Source organism: Orbicella faveolata, unplaced genomic scaffold (genome assembly GCF_042242905.1).
Source record: "Orbicella faveolata isolate gen_17 unplaced genomic scaffold, um_ofav_v1 contig_25, whole genome shotgun sequence".
Classification (NCBI taxonomy): domain Eukaryota; kingdom Metazoa; phylum Cnidaria; class Anthozoa; order Scleractinia; family Merulinidae; genus Orbicella; species Orbicella faveolata.
Window position 1 is genome coordinate 19,012,501 of NW_028301553.1, and position 24,427 is coordinate 19,036,927.

General features: G+C 38.0%; 2 protein-coding genes and 1 long non-coding RNA gene across 5 annotated transcripts in view; 1 reads left to right on the plus strand and 2 right to left on the minus strand.

Moving 5' to 3' along the window:
- Positions 1-339: 339 nt before the first annotated feature.
- LOC149109268 (uncharacterized) lies at positions 340-1,630 on the minus strand. Its single transcript, XR_016208429.1, has 2 exons — positions 1,570-1,630; positions 340-389 (listed from the first exon to the last, which is right to left on the minus strand). It is a non-coding gene; the product is annotated as an uncharacterized LOC149109268 (long non-coding RNA).
- A 755-nt stretch (positions 1,631-2,385) lies between these two features.
- The window catches only part of LOC110065573 (nuclear factor related to kappa-B-binding protein-like), a 173,532-nt gene continuing 151,490 nt past the window's right edge, over positions 2,386-24,427 (plus strand). For 2 of the 3 annotated variants that reach the window (XM_089293602.1, XM_089293604.1), the window contains exons 1-2: positions 2,387-2,794; positions 20,027-20,104. In XM_089293602.1, coding sequence (XP_089149728.1) covers positions 2,693-2,794; positions 20,027-20,104 — 180 coding nt within the window. In that variant the 5' untranslated portion in view covers positions 2,387-2,692. Of the gene's footprint in view, positions 2,795-20,026; positions 20,105-24,427 lie in introns of all 3 variants that reach the window. The other variant, XM_089293603.1, reaches the window with a different exon arrangement.
- On the minus strand, positions 13,444-14,040 carry LOC149109269 (uncharacterized). Its single transcript, XM_089294538.1, has one exon. The coding sequence runs from the start codon at positions 14,023-14,025 to the stop codon at positions 13,444-13,446; it is 582 nt and encodes a 193-aa protein (XP_089150664.1). The 5' UTR covers positions 14,026-14,040.

Consider the following 24,427-nt stretch of genomic DNA (forward strand, 5'->3'; position numbering starts at 1 on the left):
CCCATTCTCATTCCCCGATTCCCCGATTCCCCGATTCCCCGATTCCCCGATTCCCCGATTCCCCGATTCCCCGTTCCCCGTTTTAAAGATAGCCGTTTCAGAGGGGACGAGACTTTAGATTTGAAACAGTTCTAACGTTTACAATAGTAAGTGCGGGTAGCGATTGTTTTGTTCTTGTTGCATGCATGTTGCATGCAATATATTTTTGTTTTTTAGATACAAAATGTAATTTGGCACTCTCGTTTTTCACAAGGGAGTAAATTCAATTAGAGCGGACGAATCGTCACCACTCTTTCCCACAATGTTTGCTATCTTTAGTAACAAATGGTAACTTAACACTTTTGTTTTTTATATGGGAGTAAATTCAATTAGAGCTGACAAGTTATCGGCTATTGTTTCCAGAGACAAACTAACTTCCGAGTTAGGATTTCGAGTTGGATTTTCGAGTTAGGATTTCGAGTTGAATTTCGAGTTGGATTTTCGAGTTAGGATGTAGAGTCGGTCCTTTCGAGATGGCTATTAGTAATCCAGCTGCAACGAAACGGCTAGTTTGTCCGTAAAGCGTCTCGTAGATTTCCAGTGCAGCCAACAAAATAATACCTGTGGGGTGGGGTTAGTGTTTTGCCTTTTTATTGCGCGTAAACAGCTACATTTGAATCACGTGGTGTCAGAACGATCGACGAAACCTATACATCGAGCTCGCGAAACATAAGCTCGATCAGGTAGCTGCAAGAAACAAAAGAATGTTTCTGGGGAAACGTATAGCTTTCTCGAAGCAAAGCTACGGCGTCTCAGAAGAAAAACGTACAAGGAGAAATAATATAATATCCGTAATATGAATCTACTCACGATACTTGGAAACAGTTCTAATCACAGCCGGCCCGGTGTCACAATATAGAATGCAAGTAAGCAAAATTTTCACGGTAAATTTCATATTTTGTCCCTCGAAAGCAAACACTTGGAGACCTAAAAACATATCTTGCAATATAAATGACCCTGAAAAAGGCATCAACACATGGCAAATTACAGGGGTGTCAAACTCGACGAAGCGACATGCAGATGAAAACCTATGACCTCTAAAGATTTTGCTATAGCATGGTCTTACGGTTCGACTCTACCTAAAATTCCTCCTTATAACACAACATGAAGTGCCCTTCATAAACACAAGTGAAGCAACAAAAGGTCGAGTGACCGAACAGGGAACGGCAAATGTACAAACGCCACGAACCGTAGGAATCGTGTAGGCTTGTCAACCCCATTTAACACTGATGTCACTGATTAGCCATCAAGTGCCTAGAAATCTAGAAAAATGCCGTCAAAGAAACACACAATAACGAGGTCGAGCTTCAAACAAATAAGGATCGAAAAGTAAATTACGCCATTGGCTAGTTCTATCTTGACGAATAGGAGTCGTGTTTGGCCTGTCAACCATTTAAATCATCAAACCACTGGAAATTTATTGAAAAATCCCGCCAAAAAATCCTAACTCGAAAATCCAACTCGAAAATCCTAACTCAAAAATCCAACTCGAAAATCCAACTCGAAATCCTAACTCGGTAAAAAGGCAACCTCTTGTTTCCAGGATATTAAACAAAAAAAGAAGCTTTCGATTCTGGACGGTTTTTACGTCTATGCAGTAGCAGTTTAATAGTTTTATTTGATGGCATTCATTTCAGTCCGATATTTTTAAAGGTAAAAAGTATGAAAACTGTTTAAATGTTCTTTGAAGAATGCGTGGCACCAAGTTAAAGCGCAATTTAATGAAATCAGACTCAACGTGTCAGAGGTTTTTTTTCTCTTTCTTTCTATTTTCGGTGAAGTTGTGTTGTGTTATGTTGTGTTGTGTTGTGTAAAAAGGTTAACTTACGACTCGTATAAAATGCGAAAAAGTCTCTAAACTAACTTGAGTATTTTTGAGCAAAAATTCCTCTTGGGGGTTGGAAGGGTTATGTGATCGGTGAGTGAGGGAGTTATGCATGTGCGCGTGTCACACCAATCACAGTGCGGGTTGTATCAAAGAACGAATCAAATTTCATGTTAGAAAATAAGATGGCATCTACATTAATCTGGAAACGTGTCAGATTACTGTAGTTTGTTCAGTCAAACATTTTATGGCTTACTATTTAGCTATCTTACCATGACCGATGTAACATCGCAACCATAAAAACTTGTCAAATTAACCAAATCATCACTGTACCATGAATGCTTCTATCTCCGACACTTCACACAAAAAAATAACTCTTGCACGCCTTGCGTGCCTATGTTTTAATGCGTGACCCGACCAAGCCCATCGACTGAGAGGTTGTTGAGTCCTTAGTACTGATTACCAGCGGAAAAATATGAGAGCCAGGTTGTGTCATATAAGTCGATTTAAAATGGTAGAAGACAGAAAATGAGAAAGCGAAGTTTTTATCTCGCCGTTGCTCATCAACTTTGACTTCGGTTAACATAGTATGAACGGGGATCGGGAAGATGCTTCACGATACATGCATCATGTGCATGGGTAGATAGTCGCATGACCCCGCATGGGGAATGTTTTCAGGATGTGTCCCACCAGCTTTACCATGTGGTCGTTACATGAAGTGTTTGGTGGGGTGAGAGTGCATCGACAAAACTGGAAATAATACGAGTCTAATAGATTTCTGGTGAAAAGCCGAAAGTGAGGGGAAAAGGGTCCACTAAACAAAGATTTATGATGGAGGCATCTAGCCTTGAAGAAAGCGATCTGAAAGGAATGGAAGTTTGCAACTTTCGTGGCACAGAGGTTGCTCTCCCGTTAGAGTTAATTGAACAGGTAAGCTCATTTCATATTTATTTCATCGCTAAACACGGAGCGATCCTATATATGCCGAGTTTTCACGAGAGAGATTTACTACGGTTACTGCTTACCGAGGTTTCGAAAATAAACCGCAGTTATTAGAGAAGCTGTTTACATGGAACTAGTTTACTAAAGTAGGCCGCATGCAACGGGCGGTTTGAGATTTTCTCGGAAAGCAAGTGCTGCAATGTTGCACAGAAACTTTTGGAAAATTATCAAATTTCTGACTTTACTCCAAGGTCGAACACAGGTCGTTGTCAATTTGCAGGCGGTGATGTGGAGCCAAACTCTCCTTAAATATAAAGATTTAGACGAATAATGGAAAGAATATTTTGATATCTCGCTGAGCCTCTTCCCGCAAAAAACCTGAAACGGCATGTACTGCGGAGCCCGGGCTACGTAAATGTTTACCAGCAATCCTTCTTATTAGGGGCCGCTTTAAATTCTAACTTTTACTTTTCTTCACCATAGACCTCAATTATGATTTTTTTTCGCAAGTTTCTCTCTCTTTGTGGTAGGTCCTCTTCTAGTTGCACTTGCCGGTACACTGCTACTATAAAGCTACAGAGCTTCTAACAGAAAGGAAACGCTTACGGCACTTGACGATGAAAGGGAAACAGCAGTCCAGGATTTCCTTGCCTAAACATGAGTTAATTAGCTTTTTTTCCATTGACTTGAAACCTACTTATATTAGGAGGAATCTTTGTCTGTTTTTCTCTCCTTTACGCACTAAACGCGTGAACACTTGCTGCCAAGATGTTGCGACAATGTCTGCTTTTCCTTGGTTACTGTTGGTTACCGAGCCAAACCATGGCTGATGAGGCGTTTGACTGTCGACAAACTTAGGTTGGCTTACTTTTGATTTTGCCACCATTTACCGAGGTTGGCTACTGTGTTTACACAATTAAAAATTTCACTTCAGTGAAGTTGAAACAAAACCAAGGTAAACATCTCTTATGAAAACAGGGATATAATGAGGCTGAGCTGTTCAGCCTGCCAATCACAAATCCCAATGGATGACCAATGCTCACGTCTGATTGGCTTATTCATTCAGGTCTAATTTTAGCATTTTGAGACAAAATTCTGGTGAGCGACGGGTGTAATTTTCTGTTTTATTTTATAAGTAAACAATGCCTTTTGAACGAAATGATTGATAGCTTCAGGAGAAGAGTTAGAAAAGAACATTGACTTTTTTAATTTCAACTTCTTAATAATTATTTTGTTCCTCCACTTGCGAAAGCCCATCATATGGATTCAAGCTGTTCACTCAAATCGAGTGTCTTTGCTACTTCGAGGACTAACGTGGTTGAGAAATAAGTTTGGAAACTAAAACTCGTAAAAAATCCCAGATACAAGCAGACTGCAAAGGTAATATATTATCTACGATAATATGGTTATTCTTCAGCCAGTTATCTAAATGAGATTCCATAAGGTAAGCATTGGCTGCTGCCTACTCTTGCTGCTAAAATCCAGTCGGCCTTTTACAAATGCAATTTTTGTTTTTATTGCATTCAGCCAGGAGTCTTCCTTCTCTTTCTACAATCATGGACAAAAGACTTGCGACAAATTTGCACTTTTGGTGCTTTTGCGTACACGCCAGATGCAAATACTACTTCAGCTGCCTAACCTCACCCCACCCCCCCATACAATGTTTAAAACTACCACCTGCAATTTCTTCTGATTTCAACATTGTATTGGGTGGGGAGGGGGAGCAGTAATGCATTTCTAAAATGAAAGCAGCGCTTTTTCCAAACTTCAGTAGTAAAACACAGATAATTCGTTAAATTACATAAGTGTCCCAAGGACTTTCGTCCACAATTGTAGCATCAATGTTCAGGTCAAATCTCGCGTTGCCATTTTGCAAGTTCTCTTGTTTCTTTGTAGTACTTTTTGTTTCCAATTTCTCTGCTCTGAATGAATAACAGTTTGAGGAAGAACTCAGCCTTGTTCAATTTGCATTTTTTTTTGCACCATCATAAATCTGAATAATTTTAAATATCCCACCAAAATCTGTCTCTGTACACAGGCTAACCAAAATCACCTCTTATGAGGTATGTTTTTGTTCTCAGCATACTGAGATAAATGGAAACGGATTGCTTGTTGATTGCAGACATCAGCTTTGCTATTTAAGTTAGCACTGAAATTTAAATCCTAGTTCTGTGAAGTGAAGAGGATAACTCATCGTTTTTGTTCTTCCAAAGGCATCTTCTAAAGAGTTATTAGAAGTTTTATTTTCTTTGTATTTTTATTATGTACTTTATATTATTCTACATAAATGACTCTGCTGTTTTAATGAAAAATGCTATTTCTCCACAACGTCTATGTTATGTGACCGTTATTTCGGCTAGCTTTCCACCGTTGCACAAAAAAAGCCAACAAAGTGCTTCAAAGGTGGCGTGTCCTTGCCTTTTATAGGATCGCTCCGTGTTTAATTTACTTGATAAGTCAGGGATGAACTGGATGTGCTTTTTATACTGAGTCAAGGTAACCTGACACCAGTAATGCTGAGATCGTGAAACATTAATTACTTCATGATCAGAACTGCACGTCGGTGGTCATCATTTCAGGTCCTTAGATGTAGGTTTATTTATTTAATTTTGATTAATTGTTTTCGTTTTCTTTTTGGGGAGAGGTTTGGCAGGTCCTAACAATACACATGAAAAAAATTACTCAATTCAGGGCTTCAGATATATTGCGTGGTGGTGGAGCCGTGAATTTCAAGTAAATCTGCAAAATCCCACGAAATTCACGAAAACATGCGAAATCCCATGAAATTCGCTAGAAATCTTATCAAGTACTTGTCGGTACAACATGTCTGAAAGTTATCTTGGCTTTTGGGGCTGCCTTTGCTGTAAACTTGCTAAATTACCTTGAAACTTTGTCACTGCAATGAGTAAACAACATCCCAAACCTACCAGGCATTCTTAGATTAGTGTTGTGAAAATATGCCAAGCCAAATGTAGCAATATTCAATATTGCTATATCTATTCAATTCAGTCCTTATTCATTCAATTTAATTTTGGTATTCATTCAATTTAATCCTTGTTCATTCAATTCGTATAATCATTCTATTCAATCTGTATTCATTTAATTCAATTTTTAGATCCATTCAATTTAATTTTTATATTCTTTTGATTCAATTTCAATATTGGTTCAATTCAAGTACTACATTCATTCAATTCAATTTGTAATTCATTCAATCCAATTTTCATATTCATTCAATTCAGTCCGTCTTTATTCAGTCAATCTTTGCATTCATTTATTCAATTTGGGAATCTGGGTCGATTTGTGAACTTGTGGGGCACTGGGATTTCCTGCACTTCGAAACCTCCATCTTGGCTTGGGAAGGTCTGTTTTTCTCTCTTTCAACAATACTCATGGGAGACACTAATTTTATTGCTGTTGACCGTTACAATATCTTGGATGTGACATTTGAAGAGCTAAAAACAGTACAGGATCCTTGGAAGAGTAACCTTTCAAGTTGATTTTTATGGTGAAATAGTTCAGAACAGTGGACGTCCAAGGAGGGAATGGATCAGACTTTGTATCCAACACATCAAGAAAAAATAGTTTGACCATGGACTTAAGGAACACTTAGCAGAGGAGTACTTTTTCATGGGACAGATGGCTGCTATTGCACTTCTACAGAATAGTCAAGCACCAAAGTATTTTTCTGAAGATCTCTTAAATGACATTTTTGTCAGTGAAGAGAGAGAATTGTCACCATGTGTCTTGCAACTTTGTCAAGGGTTAGGGAGTCTGGGTATTCATATGTTTGCCAGGAAGTTCCCATTGATCCTTTACTTGCTGAGGGCACCACAAAATAATGCCAAACTAACAGTTCCAATGCTGATTCATCTTCTGAAACCCAAGTTTTCAGAGGAGGGGTCTAACAGTCTAGTTCACGAGAAAGCTGTTTATGGAAAGTTTGTTAAGAATGGCTGACTGTTAGGATCGAGAAACGCCGGTCAATGACCCATTTGGCAAATCGCTCATATTTTGCCCAAGGATACCCTTAGGTGACCTAATTCTAAAAATCATATTATAAGGTTCCAGCGAATTTTTATTTTTCAGAAATTCGTGAAAATTTGAAAGCGCGGTCAAAGTGCAGTTTTTCGTGTAATAAAATGACCGAAATAAGGTGCAAGGATGAAGCGCTGCTAAAGTCTTAAAATAAATTAAATTGACTTCAAACTTCACACAAATGTGGAACAACCACTCTAATTTATTCCTCGTTTTAAACTAATCTCAGATATGTTGATATACTGGTTTTCCAAACCATTTTAAAAACACCTATGAAGCGTGTGAAAAATAATGGCAAAATATAGATCATGTTTAACAGCATAAAAATGCATCTGGTACCTCAGTTTCCGATTATTTTACTTTACAGCCTTAAAATATCATTATTAGACATATACCATGCCAAGTTTCATGCTTGAACTCGCAGTATTTCCCTTTGAGAAAAACGAAAATCTATGTCAATGTGTTGGGCGCAAATGACACAACAATTATACACGAACAAGAGACAAATCAATTTCAATATCGAAAGTAAAAGGCTATCATTAATCAATTCAATCAATTAAGCAATTCACTGCTATCAGTAGAAATATAATGTCCTCATAATGTCCAATACATAAAAACTGTTTTTAGACGTTTTCGATCTTTGTTTAATTTCCTGTCCGCCGTCATGTCTAGTTTGTCATCGCGTGTATTTCTTAATGTAAACAACACTGTGAATGGTTCTCATAACAAACGCACAGAGGTTTCCTGGAACCTCGATGTTTTCGATTCACCAAAGTGCTTTAAGTTCGTTAAGACACAATAATGGGTCAACTTGGAATGCTGTTTAGCATTAAGGATGTTAAAGGACTGTAAATTAATCGAGTTGAAATATCTTGAAGCAAATCAAAATCGTGCCCTTATTCTAATTGCTAAACAGCCGATCTCCGTTCAAGTTCAAGAAGTCGAGAGGTTAATTAAGCAATGTATCACCGGTACAACAACAAAATCAAACCGAGGTCATCTAAAGTGTAAGTTTAAAAGTGTAGTGGCAAGTTCGAAGTAAATTTCGCCTATATGAATTGGAAACAAGAAGTGAAACGGTCTGACCCGAAACAAATAAACGAAATATTAATACGACTAATTTAATCCGAAAATGTTGCAGAAAACATACCTAAAAGCCGTCGATTCCCCTCAATACCACTCCACATTGCCTTAAAGAGGCCAAGCTTTCTGCTGTAAGAATCAGGGGCCTCATGAATCTGTTTTTATTATATCGGCAACCATGCTGCGTGGCTGATATTCGAGACTCAGTAAAAGTTGTCACACAACCATACGAGCAGCCCAGTCACGCTTTCACTGCTTTCGCGCAAATGTTCAACATTTCGCAATTACAAGTTTAAAGTAGTGACAGTAGATTGAAATGTGCTTTTTAAAGCTGTCCTATCCAGGAGCAATTATTTCTTGTTCTTGAATGGCTTTTAGTTGTAGCTACAGTCGGGGAGGGGGGGGTAGTCCCGGAAATTTCGAATATCTGTATGCCGTGGAAGATTAAGTGGTCTCTAGCTCTTAACACCAACACTGAAACACCAGATGATTTTCGAAGTATCACAGGGATCACTAAGCAAAATAATTTTGAGTTTAGCTCCGCTGAGTCAGATACCTGTTGGCGCGCATATTGTATTGACCGTGGACAGGTGGAAAAACAGTTAAACCGGAAAAGCCTGTTGCACATTGTAATTCAGCATTGTCCAACACGCAATCGGTCTGGTTGTAATGCTAATTGTATTTGATAGAATCTCAAGTTTTCTTTCAACACATACTCACGTACTGGGGTGGTGACATACTACTAGATGGGCGTGGCCGGGAGCCACGAGTCAAGTCAGTCAACTCGCAAAGCTCAACCGAGAAGAGTGATAGTGAACCACTGGTGGAAGGACTGCAGATTGTCCCTACGCCTTACCCTAATAGGTCTCTGTGTTATTCTAATGAACTGATGCTGTTACAATGATACTATTTAGCTTTATGAACATGCTAATGGTCAGGAGTTTCTTTTGCAATTTAGTCAGACATCGCTCTTTGTTTATTTCTGCTGGAAGCCTCGTTCTCTGAAGGAGACTTCAGGTCATTTTGTAAAGAGGTGCGAACACTGCGATCTCAACATCAGTGCCAGTATCAACGGGTGTGACCGAGGAATTGTCTGCTGATGTTTCCATGGATAGTAACCATGCATGACAGGGTGTATTACTTAGTTCCTGGAGAGACATTCCCTTATGGACTTAGCCAAAATGTGCTACAAACCCTGCTTGGAGCAAGTGTTGGTGCTTAACTCAAAGCCACAGTAGGTCACCAAGAAGTCCTTGTTGCTTTAAAAGGGGGTTGGGCTCTCAGGGCAGTCAATGACAAGCAGCAATCGTATCTCATGGCAAAATACTGCGTTGGTCAAACGACAGGCCGAAAGCTTGACGCCGAAATGGTGGCGCGGGAGATGTGCAGAGCCCGGGACCCTTATAATATTCGTCTTTTTCAGGTGCTAGTTTTTCTCTCACAAATTGACGCTCTGCGCCAAAGTGATCCTGATGAGATGCATGTTCAGGCATCTGAAGAGGAGAGCAATTTTAGTCAGGTTGTAGAAATAGTTCAGCTCCAGCATCCTTTGGTATACGACCAGCAAGACCCCTGTGCCTTGGCGATGGAGGGTGGCCTAAAGAACCTGAAACTGCCTATGCTATGGTGCAGGTGCGAAGACATGGGATTAGATATACCCCTCCCATTCGTGTGCGGAGTAGCTCCATACTCAGCACTTGTGAAGTATTTTACTAACAACTGTACTTGCCGGAAGTATTCTTAGGAACTGTCGATGTTTGACTTCTTTGGTATTGAGCAAACATCTCTTGCCGGGGGGGGGGGGGGAGGATCGTCAAATTTTTGTAGAGAGGGAGAGGGAGTAGAGGAGGGAGATCCTTTAGAGGAAAAACTAACGGCCGAATCGTCTTATCCTCGTTCCCAGCGAATTTGGGAACGAGAGGGTGGTAAGATGAGAGACTCTGGGAACAAGGTTGGAATCATCACCCTTTCCAAATTCGCTGCAGCGATTAATTTGCCTTTATCAACTTAGAAACAGATGATCTAACGTACTTTTTTCCGACACTGCGCGCAGGCGCAGTGCAACAGTGCCTTAACAAACTAATCACTCTAGAACATCTGAAAACATAGATCTCGCAAACAGCTTACTTTCCTTAAAATAGTTTTTCACAAAGAACTACTTATTAATGATTCTTTTATACTGCAAAAGAAAACCTTTACCATTAGCATGTTCATAAAGCTAAATAGTATCATTGATAGTATCATACAGATATTTGAAATTTCCGGGACTACCCCCCCCCCCCCCCTCCCCGACTGTAGCTACAACTAAAAGCCATTCAAGAACAAGAAATAATTGCTCCTGGATAGGACAGCTTTAAAAAGCGCATTTCAATCTACTGTCACTACTTTAAACTTGTAATTGCGAAATGTTGAACATTTGCGCGAAAGCAGTGAAAGCATGACTGGGCTGCTCGTACAGTTGTGTGACAACTTTTACTGAGTCTCGAATATCAGCCACGCAGCATGGTTGCCGATATAATAAAAACAGATTCATGAGGCCCCTGATTCTTACAGCAGAAAGCTTGGCCTCTTTAAGGCAATGTGGAGTGGTATCGAGGGGAATCGACGGCTTTTAGGTATGTTTTCTGCAACATTTTCGGATTAAATTAGTCGTATTAATATTTCATTTATTTGTTTCGGGTCAGACCGTTTCACTTCTTGTTTCCAATTCATATAGGCGAAATTTACTTCGAACTTGCCGCTACACTTTTAAACTTACACTTTAGATGACCTCGGTTTGATTTTGTTGTTGTACCGGTGATACATTGCTTAATTAACCTCTCGACTTCTTGAACTTGAACGGAGATTGGCTGTTTAGCAATTAGAATAAGGGCACGATTTTGATTTGCTTCAAGATATTTCAACTCGATTAATTTACAGTCCTTTAACATCCTTAATGCTAAACAGCATTCCAAGTTGACCCATTATTGTGTCTTAACGAACTTAAAGCGTTTTGGTGAATCGAAAACATCGAGGTTCCAGGAAACCTCTGTGCGTTTGTTATGAGAACCATTCACAGTGTTGTTTACATTAAGAAATACACGCGATGACAAACTAGACATGACGGGGGACAGGAAATTAAACAAAGTTAACGTGCTATGTTTTGATCTAAAACGTCTAAAAACAGTTTTTATGTAGTGGACATTACGAGGACATTATGTTTTTACTGATAGCAGTGAATGGCTTAATTGATTGAATTGATTGATTAATGATAGCCTTTAACTTTCGCTTTTGAAATTGATTTGTCTCTTGTTCGTGTATAATTGTTGTGTTATTTGTGCCCAACACATTGACATAGATTTTCGTTTTTCTCAAAGGGAAATACTGCGAGTTCGAGCATGAAACTTGGCATGGTATATGTTTAATAATGGTATTTCAAGGCTGTAAAGTAAAATAATCGGAAAGTGAGGTACCAGATGCATTTTTATGCTGTTAAACATGATCTATATTTTGCCGTTATTTTTCACACGCTTCATAGGTGTTTTTAAAATGGTTTGGAAAACCAGTATATCAACATATCTGAGATTAGTTTAAAACGAGGAATAAATTAGAGTGGTTGTTCCACATTTGTGTGAAGTTTGAAGTCAATTTAATTTATTTTAAGACTTTAGCAGCGCTTCATCCTTGCACCTTATTTCGGTCATTTTATTACATGAAAAACCGCACTTTGACTGCGCTTTCAAATTTTCGTGAATTTCTGAAAAATAAAAAATTCGCTGGAACCTTATAATATGATTTTTAGAATTAGGTCACCTAAGGGTATCTTTGGGCAAAATATGAGCGATTTGCCAAATGGGTCGTTGACCGGTGTTTCTCGATCCTAACAGTCAGCCATTCTTAAGTACATGAGAGAAGTAGCAAGTGGGCGTCAGGTAGTCAGTTTAGAAAACGTCTTTAATTAGAATTTGTGACTGGGGTGAGTGAGGGAGCCAACCCTGGGTTTTGACCTACAGCCTGGCATTGAATTCGTGGTAGCAGTGGTGTCTGAGGCTGCAGTTGTGACAGAAGAAAAATATGATCACACTGAGGGAGAAAACTCTGAACATAACTGCACTAGAGAAAAGGGAAATATGAAGTTGTTTGGTTATATGAGAGTCAGTATGGTGGTTAAAACTGGTTATTGAGAAGTGACCAAAATTTCAACTACCAACAGATGAAACAATGGCATTTAAACTGATACAGGAAATGATAATCCCAGTAACTGCTGCCTGAGGTTGTGTAATTTTACACCAAATTTGAGGCCCCCTCATTTGGACACTCATTTTATACCACTGGCTAGCCAAAATAATTTTTCACTCCACTTTGGGCATGTATAATGGTGCTGCATGGGACATGGTCAGCTCTAAATCATTGAAATGGGCAAATGGAACTGGTGGGGGAACTTCCATACATAAAGGACAGGGGTGCTCATTGTAAATTTTGATAAGAACCCCTATGAGTCATGTTATGTGGGTGTGGCTTGAATTTTTTTCACCCTTAGAGGTTCCAAAACTGCTTTTTTAACCTCTAAGAGGTAGAACAAACACCCCTGTCCTTTGTATATGGGAATCCCCCTTGGGCAAATGGCATCATGTTATTTACTCAGGATGTTAAAATGTAACTTTTAGGTGAAATGTGTCAAGAAAATTAATTACTGAAGGTACCATTGAAGTGCCACACTTGTTCTTATACGCTTCATCTACCATGTGGTTCTGCAACCATACCTATGGCACCTGATGAGGAATTGTTTGCCATTTGTGATTTAGCTTTCAAAAATTCATATTTTGGCATTACTCGTATTTAAAATGGCATTAGTGCTCATGTTGTGTTGAATTTTTGAAGAAAGGGCATGATTCCAGAAAGCTCTGAGATATTTTTACTACTATGTTGACTGCGATTAAGGGACATTTCAGATTTACAAAGCAGAGGCATTATTGCAGTTTAGTACCAGAAACTACTTCTTAGTTTACAGAAATGGTCAGTGCTTGTTGAAATTTGAAAAGGTTGTGTTGTTTTAAAGGTTGCAACTTATGGATTACAACTTGTTGGTGAGGACATTATTTTGTGACTGGAAAATGTTCCTGTTGTGAACTCGTAAGTTTGAGTATGAACGTCTAGCAAGAAATTGTACATTGTACACCAGTCTCAAATGCATGTGAATGAAATATTCCAAAAGTGAAAAAAATCATCTATTTTCAGAGAATGAGAGATAACCTTATCTCCTTTATCAATTGTCATGGGACTACCATTTAGAAGTTTTCATGAGCATTTAATTCTCACTTTTATTGAGGGGAGATATTAGGTGCAAAGACCCAGCCTTCAACCATGTCTGAATCTGCAAGTTCTTGTCATCTCTTTGCTGCCCCTCCAGGGCTTTGGCCCACCAACCAGGACATAATGGGGCATTGTTCAAGAAGAAAATATGAGAATAATCCCTCCACCTTGTAAACCACTGATATGTTACAATGTGAAGCCAATTTGCTACGGATTTAGCAATATTATTACAAGTTGTATTGCCCTAATTTCTGCTCTACAATTTGGAGAGACTCAGTATAAATGTCTATACCAAAACTAGAAGACACTTGCAACGGGTCAATAGAGTTAGATATGTGGGTTGCGAGTTCATCATTATTGATGTTTGATAGCTGAGCAGGAAACACCTCAACGTTGTTGTCAGGAACTTCAAGAGGTGTCTGTCCTTCAGGATCTTCATCATAAAATGTGGAATCTTCAGGGTCATCATTAAGGTTGCCAATTGCAATTGGATTACATGGATTCGTTCCATTCCACCACATCTGATTCGGGAACCAGTTGTGCTCAGTTTGAACAGGATGGTCATTGAAAGAGACCATCCATTCAGATAAAGTACAGTTTATTCTTCTTAAATAGACATACTGCAATGTGAACATGTGGATGGGATTTTCTACATCCAAAAGCCCAGTTTGTTCCATCGGATAAAATATGTAGTAAAATACATGGCAGATACATCTAAAAACATCCCTCCAAAGCCTTTTGATTCTCTGGTTCCTTGTCGATGACCCAGCGACAAAACTACCGCGACCCTTCCCACAGACTGCAACCATAGCATCATATACTGCACTGTTCTCCACACCATAGTCTGCTCTAATGTGGGATGGCAACAGTCCACCATCTCGCTCGATACCACTTTCAAAGAGACAGAGAACCGTGGAGGAAAGATTATTTGTGCTGCAATGAAGGAAAAGTATTCTTTGTGAATAGCCATCGATACATCCATGAATTACAAATCCCCTACGAATTAATGAGTGATGGCCATCTAGGTGCTACAACGAATTTGGCCACGGGACAAAGTTTACTCGTTGTGAGATTTAAGCACCCCACCTCAAAGTTGTGTTCCTCAGATGTACCTGGTTCAGGCTCTCTCTGATCCACCTCCTTTGTACAGTGTAACCCATTGCTCTTAAGTGTCCTTGTAGATATGTTTCGCCTGTGGTTGACCCATGTCGTTCAATGAAGTCGTGAATAATACTGTCTTTTTCTTCATTGGTCATGGTGCTGAAGAGGGATAAATGTTCTAGGTCAAATAAATGAACTCAGCACATTATTGTCCAATGAGATACTCTGAAAATCCTTGCAATCTTTTCCTACGTGAAGCCTAGCCCTTGTATATCCTCTAGTACCTCAGGCAGAATATCTACCGATGGTCTACCTGGGCGTTCATTCTTTACTGTTTGAAAAGGGACAGTTGTAACTCGTGATGGCCTTGATATACTGTTTCCAAAGTGTTGAGGAACTTCTCAAGTAATTCAGAAAACACCACTTTTAGATTGTTTAAGGTCATTCCCCAGTATTGCATTGCGCATCCCTACTGCACATAATTTAAGGCGTGATTAGCGCATGCGCATTAAAAAATGGCGGCTTTTTCTTTATGGCTGGACTTCGCCATAGAGGTAAATCGTCAGTTTCTCACAAACGAGTGTGGTGACCTATCATTTTTTTCTGTTGTTTTGAATTGAGTAATAAATTTCTCTGTGTGAAATAAATGTGGGCCAATTCTCAGAGTAGAACAAAAAATAATTGTCGGAAACGTGAATTTGGCAAGCAACCGTGACTACAATTGAAAGGCCGCGTGCAAGAAAGTCCCCTAGATTTTTTGGCCATTTTGAAAGTGTTCAAAAATACTGAATTTTGGCATGTAGGCTTCATTGTACCTGAGAAACATTGCTCTGAATTTTTTTTGGCTGGGGTGCTCTTCGTTCTAGAGAAATAACGTATGCAAAAAGCTCAGTTTTCCAAGCGGCATCTTTTGGAGATCTTTTGTTGAAACCTTATTATTTTGTTGAACAGCAAACAGGCAGACTGTTTATAGTGTATTCCACTGAATCTTAGCTGTCTTAAAGTCAAAGGAAAATAGTATATAGAGCGGAAATCTGGGAACAGATTGTTTACATCGGTTATTGTGACGTAAACACAACATGTGAATCGATCGAGCGGCAAACAAAATACCATCGAACGAAAAAGAGATGTGCTGCATTAGAGCTCTGTCAACTAATATCTTAAGCATTGTGTTAAAGTACCTTGTGTGCCTGCCTGGTGGTTGAGAGGCATCATAAAGCCTCAATAAACCCGTAAGTCATCAGCACAATTTAAAGAATCAAAATGTGTTCTGAAACTTCGAAGGTAGCTGATATACCGTAATCATGTTATCGGCGTTCGAAGTCAGATTGAGCCAGGCAGCAAAGTCCAAGAGCAGTTCTTGCCCAAGAAAAATACCCTCTCGTGAGTTGTGGCCCATTTGCCAAGCGTTGCTAGTGTCAAAGTTTGGAAAGCGAGAACTGGTTTTTGACTTATAAAATTTGTCTTGTATCGACCGCCATGTTTTCCTGCACACGAGGTTTAAAGACCCTTCCTGGCACGGCAGGTTTCTTTCACAGGTCACCAAAAAATATGCCAAAACATCATAAAACAGATGCATACAAGTGCGTCCCAAGTGCAACTATAAGAGCTCTTTCTTGAAAAAAAAGCGCGTAGGGGAAATCAGTTGTAGCACTGAAATAATAATAAAAAAAATTGATCCAAAGAAAGCTAAGACTTATAACTGTTGAAAACATAAATTGTTTTTAGCCTTTCAATATAATATGAAAACGAAAGAGGCTTACACTGATCCGTGAATTATGCATTTACTTACGCGTGATTTGTGAACCAATGACTTTTGCGGGAATAATAATATTGTTCACTTTTTTTGGAGATTTTAGTGTCATTAAAGCTCGTAAACTACACCAAACTAGATGTAAAACCTGTCCATTCCACACGACTGAGAACTAACCACAGCGACAGTGAACCAGGAGGACCTAGAATCTAGTCTGTCACGATGTGTCACACATGCACATGGCATTTCGATGCATCAAAATGGAGGGTTCTGTATGTTTTGCGAAACGTGGATAGAATTTATATTTTTATGTAACACATGATTTAGCCTTTGCATTTTTACGTGAAAAGTGATTTTTTCTGTTAACGTGAAGCTGCTTTCGAATTTTTTGTGATGTGTGAAAAGGCCGATTACTTAATTATGCGTGAAATTGTTTTCAGAGTAGGTATAGGGACCCTCTTGTTTCTGTTTAGTACATACTCGTCGTAGAGATTTAAACAAAAAATATAGAAATAAAACAGTTCAATTTGCTATCACAATGAATTATCTTAGTACGATAAAATATATTAACACTAGATGTTTGAAAGCTATATTTCAACCCATTTCGTACATATACCACCCCTAGAAATTTTTTCATTAAAATTATAGAGTAAAACATTTTTACCTAGGGTTTGTTTTATGGAAACATTGATAAACCTCTCGGGAATCTCAGTAATTGTTATGTCGCGAAATTTACTGAGTGTTTTGATTGTGACCTGTGACCTGTGACATGTAAAAGAAACCTGCCGTTCCCGGCATGCATTGTGATCATGCTCTGCTCGCATTTCACGAACTGGTAACTAGATTGTTTCGGCTTTTTTTCATTTAAAGATAATAATGGCCAACAAGTAGCAATCGATTGTAACATAGATCTGTGATCCAGGTTGCATTGATTTTATTTCATATCGGCATGATTTGTAGTGTTTTGAACTTCTGGGATCAGCAGACATGCAGATGTATGGAGACCCGTACGTTGCGCAGAAGGGTTAATTTGTTAATCTGTTAGGCGGTGCGTGACATAAAGCTACGATCGTGTTTGTGGAAAAATATGTATTTATCTCGTGATTTTTAGCCATTTAAGATGTTGCTGTATTTGGAAAAGTGCTTATTTAATGTTTATTTGTTCAGTGCAGATAATCATTGTCCCAGATAACCAAAGTAAGTTCCAGATGTTAATGCTATTTTCCGGCCGCCATATTTTACCTATTTAAACCTGAAATCAACATTTTTGAGCTTATACGTTGCGTGAAATTAACATTTTGCTGTTTTCTAAGTGAAATCAACATCCTTTCCGTCACGCGTTACGTGAAATCAACATTTTTACCTACTTAGACCTGAAATTAACAATTTTTAGCTTATAAGTTGCGTGAAATTAACATTTTGCTGTTTTCTAAGTGAAATCAACATCCTTTCCGTCACGCGTCACGTGAAATCAACATTTTTACCTATTTAGACCTGAAATTAACAATTTTTAGGTTATAAGTTGCGTGAAATTAACATTTTGCTGTTTTCTAAGTGAAATCAACATCCTTGCCATCACACGTTAATGCGAAATCAGCATTTTTACCTATTTAGACCTGAAATTAACAATTTTTAGCTTATAAGTTGCGTGAAATTAACATTTTGCTGTTTTCTAAGTGAAATCAACACCCTTGCCGTCACTCTTTAACGTGAAATCAGCATTTTTACCTATTTAGACCTGAGATCAACAATTTTTAGCTTATAAGTTGCGTGAAATTAACATTTTGCTGTGTTCTAAGTGAAATCAACATCCTTGCCGTCACACGTTAACGTGAAATCAGCATTTTTACCTATTTAGACCTGAAATTAACAATTTTTAGCTTATAAGTTGCGTGAAATTAACATTTTGCTGTTTTCTAAGTGAAATCAACACCCTTGCCATCACGCGTTAATGTAAAATCAGCATTTTTACCTATTTAGACCTGAGATCAACAATTTTAACTTATAAGTTGCGTGAAATTAACATTTTGCTGTTTTCTAAGTGAAATCAACATCCTTGCCGTCATGCGTTAACGTAAAATCAGCATTTTTACCTATTTAGTCCTGAAATCAACATTTTTGAGCTTATACGCTGCGTGAAATTAACATTTTGCTGTTTTCTAAGTGAAATTAACATCCTTGCTGTCACGCGTTAACGTAAAATCAGCATTTTTACCTATTTAGACCTGAAATTAACATTTTTGAGCTTATACGTTGCGTGAAATTAACATTTTGCTGTTTTCTAAGTGAAATCAACATCATTGCCGTCACGCGTTAACGTGAAATCAGCATTTTTACCTATTTAGACCTGAAATCAACATTTTTGAGCTTATACGCTGCGTGAAATTAACATTTTGCTGTTTTCTAAGTGAAATCAACATCCTTGCTGTCACGCGTTAACGTAAAATCAGCATTTTTACCTATTTAGACCTGAAATTAACGTTTTTGAGCTTATACGCTGCGTGAAATTAACATTTTGCTGTGTTCTAAGTGAAATTAACGTCCTTGCCGTCACGCGTTAACGTGAAATCAGCATTTTTACCTATTTAGACGTGAAATCAACATTTTTGAGCTTATACGCTGCCTGAAATTAACATTTTGCTGTTTTCTAAGTGAAATCAACATCCTTGCTGTCACGCGTTAACGTGAAATCAGCATTTTTACCTATTTAGACCTGAAATCAACATTTTTGAGCTTATACGCTGCCTGAAATTAACATTTTGCTGTTTTCTAAGTGAAATCAACATCCTTGCCGTCACAGGTTAACATGAAATCCACATTTAAACCTTTTTTGACCTAAAATCGACATTTTTGAGCTTTTATGTTGCGTAAAATTGACATTTTGCTGCTTTCTAAGAGAAATCAACATCCTTGCCGTTGTGCTTTAACATGAGTCAACATGTTAAGCTCTTTTGACCTGAAATCAACAAATTTGAGCTTATATAAGCTGCGTGAAATTGACATTTTGCTGGTTTCTAAGTAAAATCAAAGTCCTTGCGGTCGCGGCAGGCCGATCCTTTGTTATAATAAACCGAGGCGAGACTTCAACTTATAACAAAGGCTTGGCTTGGCTATTATAACAAAGGATCGGCTCTGTTTATCATAATAAAGGCCCAGCTTCGTTTATTTGAAGGACTTGGCGGGAAAAGGGCGTCAGGTATTTTAATCAAAGGTGAACTTTCTCGAAAACGCTCCAAATTTCGCATGTAGTTTCGTTCAGGTATGTTAAGCAATGTCCCGTAGTTTTCAGGCTAAAGTTTGCTTCGTTCTCGAGATATTGCGTATGCAATAAACCACTCGGTTTTTCCAACCTGTGTACCTTTTTTGCATACGTTATTTCTCGAGAACGAAAAGCAACCCAGCAAAAAAAACTTCAGAGCAATGTTTCTCAGGTGAAACGAAGCCCACATGCCAAAATTCAGCTAGTTTTAAGCACTTTCAAAAATGGCCGAAAAATCTAGGGGACGTTCTTGGACGCGGCCTTTCAATTATGGTGCTATTGTTCTTGGAAGCGTGGCATTCCATTCGCGAACTGTACTCAATTAATGACCACGCGCACATTCCAGACATTTACAAAATGCTAAATTAATCCCTAGCGAGTTTGTCACATTCTTATAAACATCTCATTTACATTTAGACGCCGTTTAACATTCATTTCATCACTGAAGAAGGTTATAGTATTTTAGCCGAAATGTCTATTTTAAGATTTTTAAGTCAGTGATAACAACTTTTAAGATTTTATTACTATGCCTGACTACAACTACAGTATTTTTAGACAGTTAGTTACATATACATGATTTTTTCCACTAACTTATTACTTTTTGATTTAAAATGAGCATCCTACTCGATATAATGATAACTCCAAGGATGATAAAATGCCAGTCATTAAAAGTGCATGTAACTATCATAATTTTTAGGAGGAAATATTCTTCCGAGTTGTGAGTATGGACACCTGGAGAAATATTTTGAGTCCTGCCGATAGGAAGCACCTGGAGGTAAGGCTGCGATACATCTCTGCAATAACATGTGATGTTATCCTTCATTGACACATTTTTTAAACTGTACTTGGTATAAGTGCAGTACAAAATAACAACATAGGAAGAAGGTACAAATATTCCAGGTTACTACTGAGTGGTGCATAATTTTCCTTCGTTTTCGATGTGTTGAGAACCTAACATACAAATAATCTGCAAATAACTGCTTACTAGCAGATATAATGGTGTGTGAACAAGAGGCAATTGAGTTCATTAGACAGTGTGTTTGAGCAAATGTTTTTTGTGTTAAGTAATCCTTTTGCGTCAGATTTATAATTGTGTGTGTTTTGCATACAGTAAAAACCCGCATAAAAGAACAAGTGGATTAAAAACGCTCAGGCTGAAATTTGGTCAAAAAAGTAAGAACAGATTCGGCCTGAAAGATGAAAATTTTTCTTATAATATATTAAAAACATTGGCTGCCAGTTAGATTAGAATAACCTACTAGGGTACAGTACTAAGTACAGTACTAAATGGATCAATATATATGCTATCCATTAAGTAATTAAAATGTTGTGCTTGCACATTGATTTCATCTGTTGGTCGTCTGTGCAGTATTTAATTTTTAGAAAAATTTTAAGAACACCTTAAGAACATTTTCAGTCTGATTTTGGAGAGAATACCCAATATATAAAAACAAAATCAGCCTGAACCCTCCAAACATGTGTTCTTTTACACAGGTTTTTACTGTATAATATGTTACTTTTTTCTTTCTATCCCTTGGTCAGAAAGTGGTTAATTCTTGGTGAATTAAATATTGTAATTAATTTTTTATTTGAAAAAAACACTTTTCATGTAAATTTCTAGTCCCTGGGCCCTTGGGTCATTCATCTGTTCAATTTTTGTTTAAAATCAAAAATTGAAAATTGATGTCAATTTTTGATTTTCATTATTTTTTAACACAAAAAATAAGAAAGTGGTAAATTGGAAATATTTGACTTTTTTTCCATTTGACAGAAGATCGAAACAGAACCTATATTTAATTTACTTTAATCCTGTCAACAATGAAGAGAAAAATGAAACTGAGCGGCAATTTTGTTTTTCCTACAGTAAAAATCAGTGTTACAGTCTGTGGCATCGCTTAGGTTTTCTGTGTTCGACAAAAGTCTAAAAATTGAAATTGGTCCATGCGCTCAGGTCCATCCGCCCTCCCTCCAGGTCCGCTTCCTGAGACTGGTAAGAAGTCAGAGGTTTGTGCTCTCTTCGACTGTCACTTTACGGTCTTTCAAGTCGTTTGGGGATGTCTTGTGTCTTTTCGTCTCTCAGTTCTGTCTATTATGGCCAGCAGTGAGACTTTCAACGTAAAGAAGGAAAAAAATCAAGACTTCTCGAACTTTCCAGGTGCCATATTGTAAAATATGGATTGGAAATGATTGGATTTGATTGGATTTGTAACACATGGATTTGCCAAACACGCAATAGAGAACAAAATTCAGGGTGAATTAAAAATCTGCAATATCCCTGAAATAAAAGTCGTTGAGCTGAGCTAAATCCCCGTGAAAAGCCAATTTTACATGGGAGGATTGGATTGGATTTCTGTTACAAATTTAAAGGGATAGTGTTACATCATAGCTTGCATGTGTAAGCTATGACATAGCCCACTCAATTTCATTGTTTACAAACCAATTAGATGTGAGTATATAACTCGTACGTCCAGTACAGAATAAAACGTTCGGGCCAAATAATAAATTTGAGGTACAATACGGAATTCGACATTTTCTGGTTTAATCCATTGACACCTTCTGTGACATTTGTGCATCACTCATTCTACTAGCATTTGTGTTGCCGTATAGCTACACCAAGGCTAACATTCTGCTAACAGACCTTGAGCATGACTGAAATACATGTAGTTGATACGAAAAACAAAATTGTACTTTGTGCACTTTATGTACTTTAGTCGGAACACAGTACAGAAGGAATTCTAACGAGAGATATCACCTAGAGCTGTTGTCATGTTTTTGCGACTGACCGCAAAATTTTCAAAGGCCAATTTCTCACTATAGCTGATCTCCACGTTACTTATTGTTTTATAAACAATGGAGTTTAATGATTATGGTTGTAGCTTACTCATGAGGCGGGCTGTGAAACCCTCCCTCTTTAAGCACAGAAAATAAAGCAATTTTTTTATTGTCTCTCATCTACATTAACTTTAACTTTTTAATGCTTGGGACTTCCTGCTTCCTTTCCATATGTTTGCTTGATGCACAAGGTTTCCTTTTGTTTTAAGTGTAGGGCTTTGTCTACATACGTACAGTTCATGTAATAACCAGGAAAATCTTTGTATTCCTGAATACAAACTTACAGCAATTGGCGTAACCTCTGTAGTCTTGTAGCCATGCTTAACATTAACTTTGAACACAACGTCAGCAAAATAGAACCTTTCCTTTTTGAACACGGTTCAAAATATAAAATGATAGATAGATAGATAGATAGATAAACTTTATTTAAACACAATAATAATTAAAGCTAAAAACTTGTGGGGTCGTGTATTTAAATTTAACTTTGCTAAAAATTTAAGATTACAATTAAAATGTTTAGATTACAATTCCCAGATTTACAATCTCACCATTTCTTAGACTGTCTGCTGAGCACAATTGTACATATACTTGTACAGGTAATAACTCATCATGTATTATGCTAAATAAACTTTCAACTGGCCCGAAAAGCATCTCACATCAAAGTCAAGCGTTTTGCGTCCTAATTTAACATCCTCCTAAAGGAGAAGGTCATATATTAACTGGTATCAAGAGAAAGGACATTTCAATCTCTTTTTGGAGAGAAACTAACCAGCCAAACATCATAGTCAAGACATGAGTACTCCAAAACAAAGGCATAAGGCAACAGATAAAATCTCAGGAACCTGGAGATATTTCTGTGGCCTTCAACTTTGTTCAGAATCCCAGCTTCCTTCTCAAAGTGTTGCTTTGATTCTGTGGATTCAATCAGTTCTCGACTTCTTGAAAACACCATTGAATTGCACAGTCTGTGCATCAGTTGATTTGAAATCTTCCAAATGAACAGACCCAAACGTCCTGCTTCCAATCTTGTCTTTAATGTGTACCAACTTCCTTTTACAAGTCCAATTCCTCATCCAATCCAATCCATGTTTTAAAATATGGCATGCAAAAAGCTTGAGGAAGTCTCCATATGGTCACATCACCCGCTCTAATATGAAGTCTAAGATTTTTACCTTCTTGGCTAACATCCAAAGTCTTGCTGCTCATGGTAATGGACAGAACTGAGCGACGAAAAGAGATAAGACACAATTTCGCAAGGATATTTCAACTTTAATGTCGCGGACATTACAACCAATGTCACGCATGTTATTTTGTGTAAATCATTGCCAAGTATGGAAGATAAATCAGCTTTTCTGTGTTGTTCTCAGTCACAAGGCAAATATTTTATGTTATTATGAATGAACCTGGTTAGCACTTCATGTAAAACCCCTGAAATATCGTAGCACAGTTTGGGGGACACAACATGCTTTTTACATCAAGTATAACCTGCATTTGAGCCTGCTCTTGGCATTCTGAGCCTGGAAACTCATTTTGCCAGAGAATAGAAAAAAATGGCAGTTTTGTTCAATTCAAGGTTTCTTTACTGAGTTAACAACCATTTGTCACTTGTTAAATAAATACACAAGAAAACCACACAAAACATTTGGCAGTAAATGGGACTAAGGTTGTTGGGTGTTCCCTGGGATAAATAGGGTGGAAGCAATACACCCTGCATTGTGAAGGTAAAGGGGGGTGGCAGCAGCACACCCCCAAAGTATTGGATGAGCCAATAAGTGTGGCGGATTCTACACCTGGTGATAGCATGTAAACTAACAGGGATGAGACAACGAGTATGGGGCATGCCACACTTGGCTAGTGACTCAGGCTAAGGTGGGGTCAGGGTCCTACCTAGCCTGCTACGTGCAAAGCTAAGGAGCAGGTGTGCACCCAAATTACTTCCTAAATACAGTCCAATCTCTAGTTGTGACTACCTCTCAGCAATGACCAGTTTTCCAAAATACCAAAAACTTCTAAGTCAAATCACTATATTTGAAACCTCTTGCAAGCGACCGCGACCACCTTTAGAGCTTAAAGTTTGACCTTTTCTATTGTTTTTAAGCTCTCGTAAGTGACCACTTGACAGATAATAGAGCGGAAATTGGATAATAAGGTGTTGTATCATGATCGCATTCCTGAATAGTACAATGTGAAGTACCGGATATTTTCTCAAAATTGCCTTTTTACATGAATAAAACATTTAAAACAAGGGGTAAGTCTGCAGTTACCT

What these genes read in the sequence shown, in the direction of transcription:
- LOC149109269 (XM_089294538.1), bottom strand. Translation starts at nt 14,025, where the DNA reads ATGGTTGCAGTCTGTGGGAAGGGTCGCGGTAGTTTTGTCGCTGGGTCA.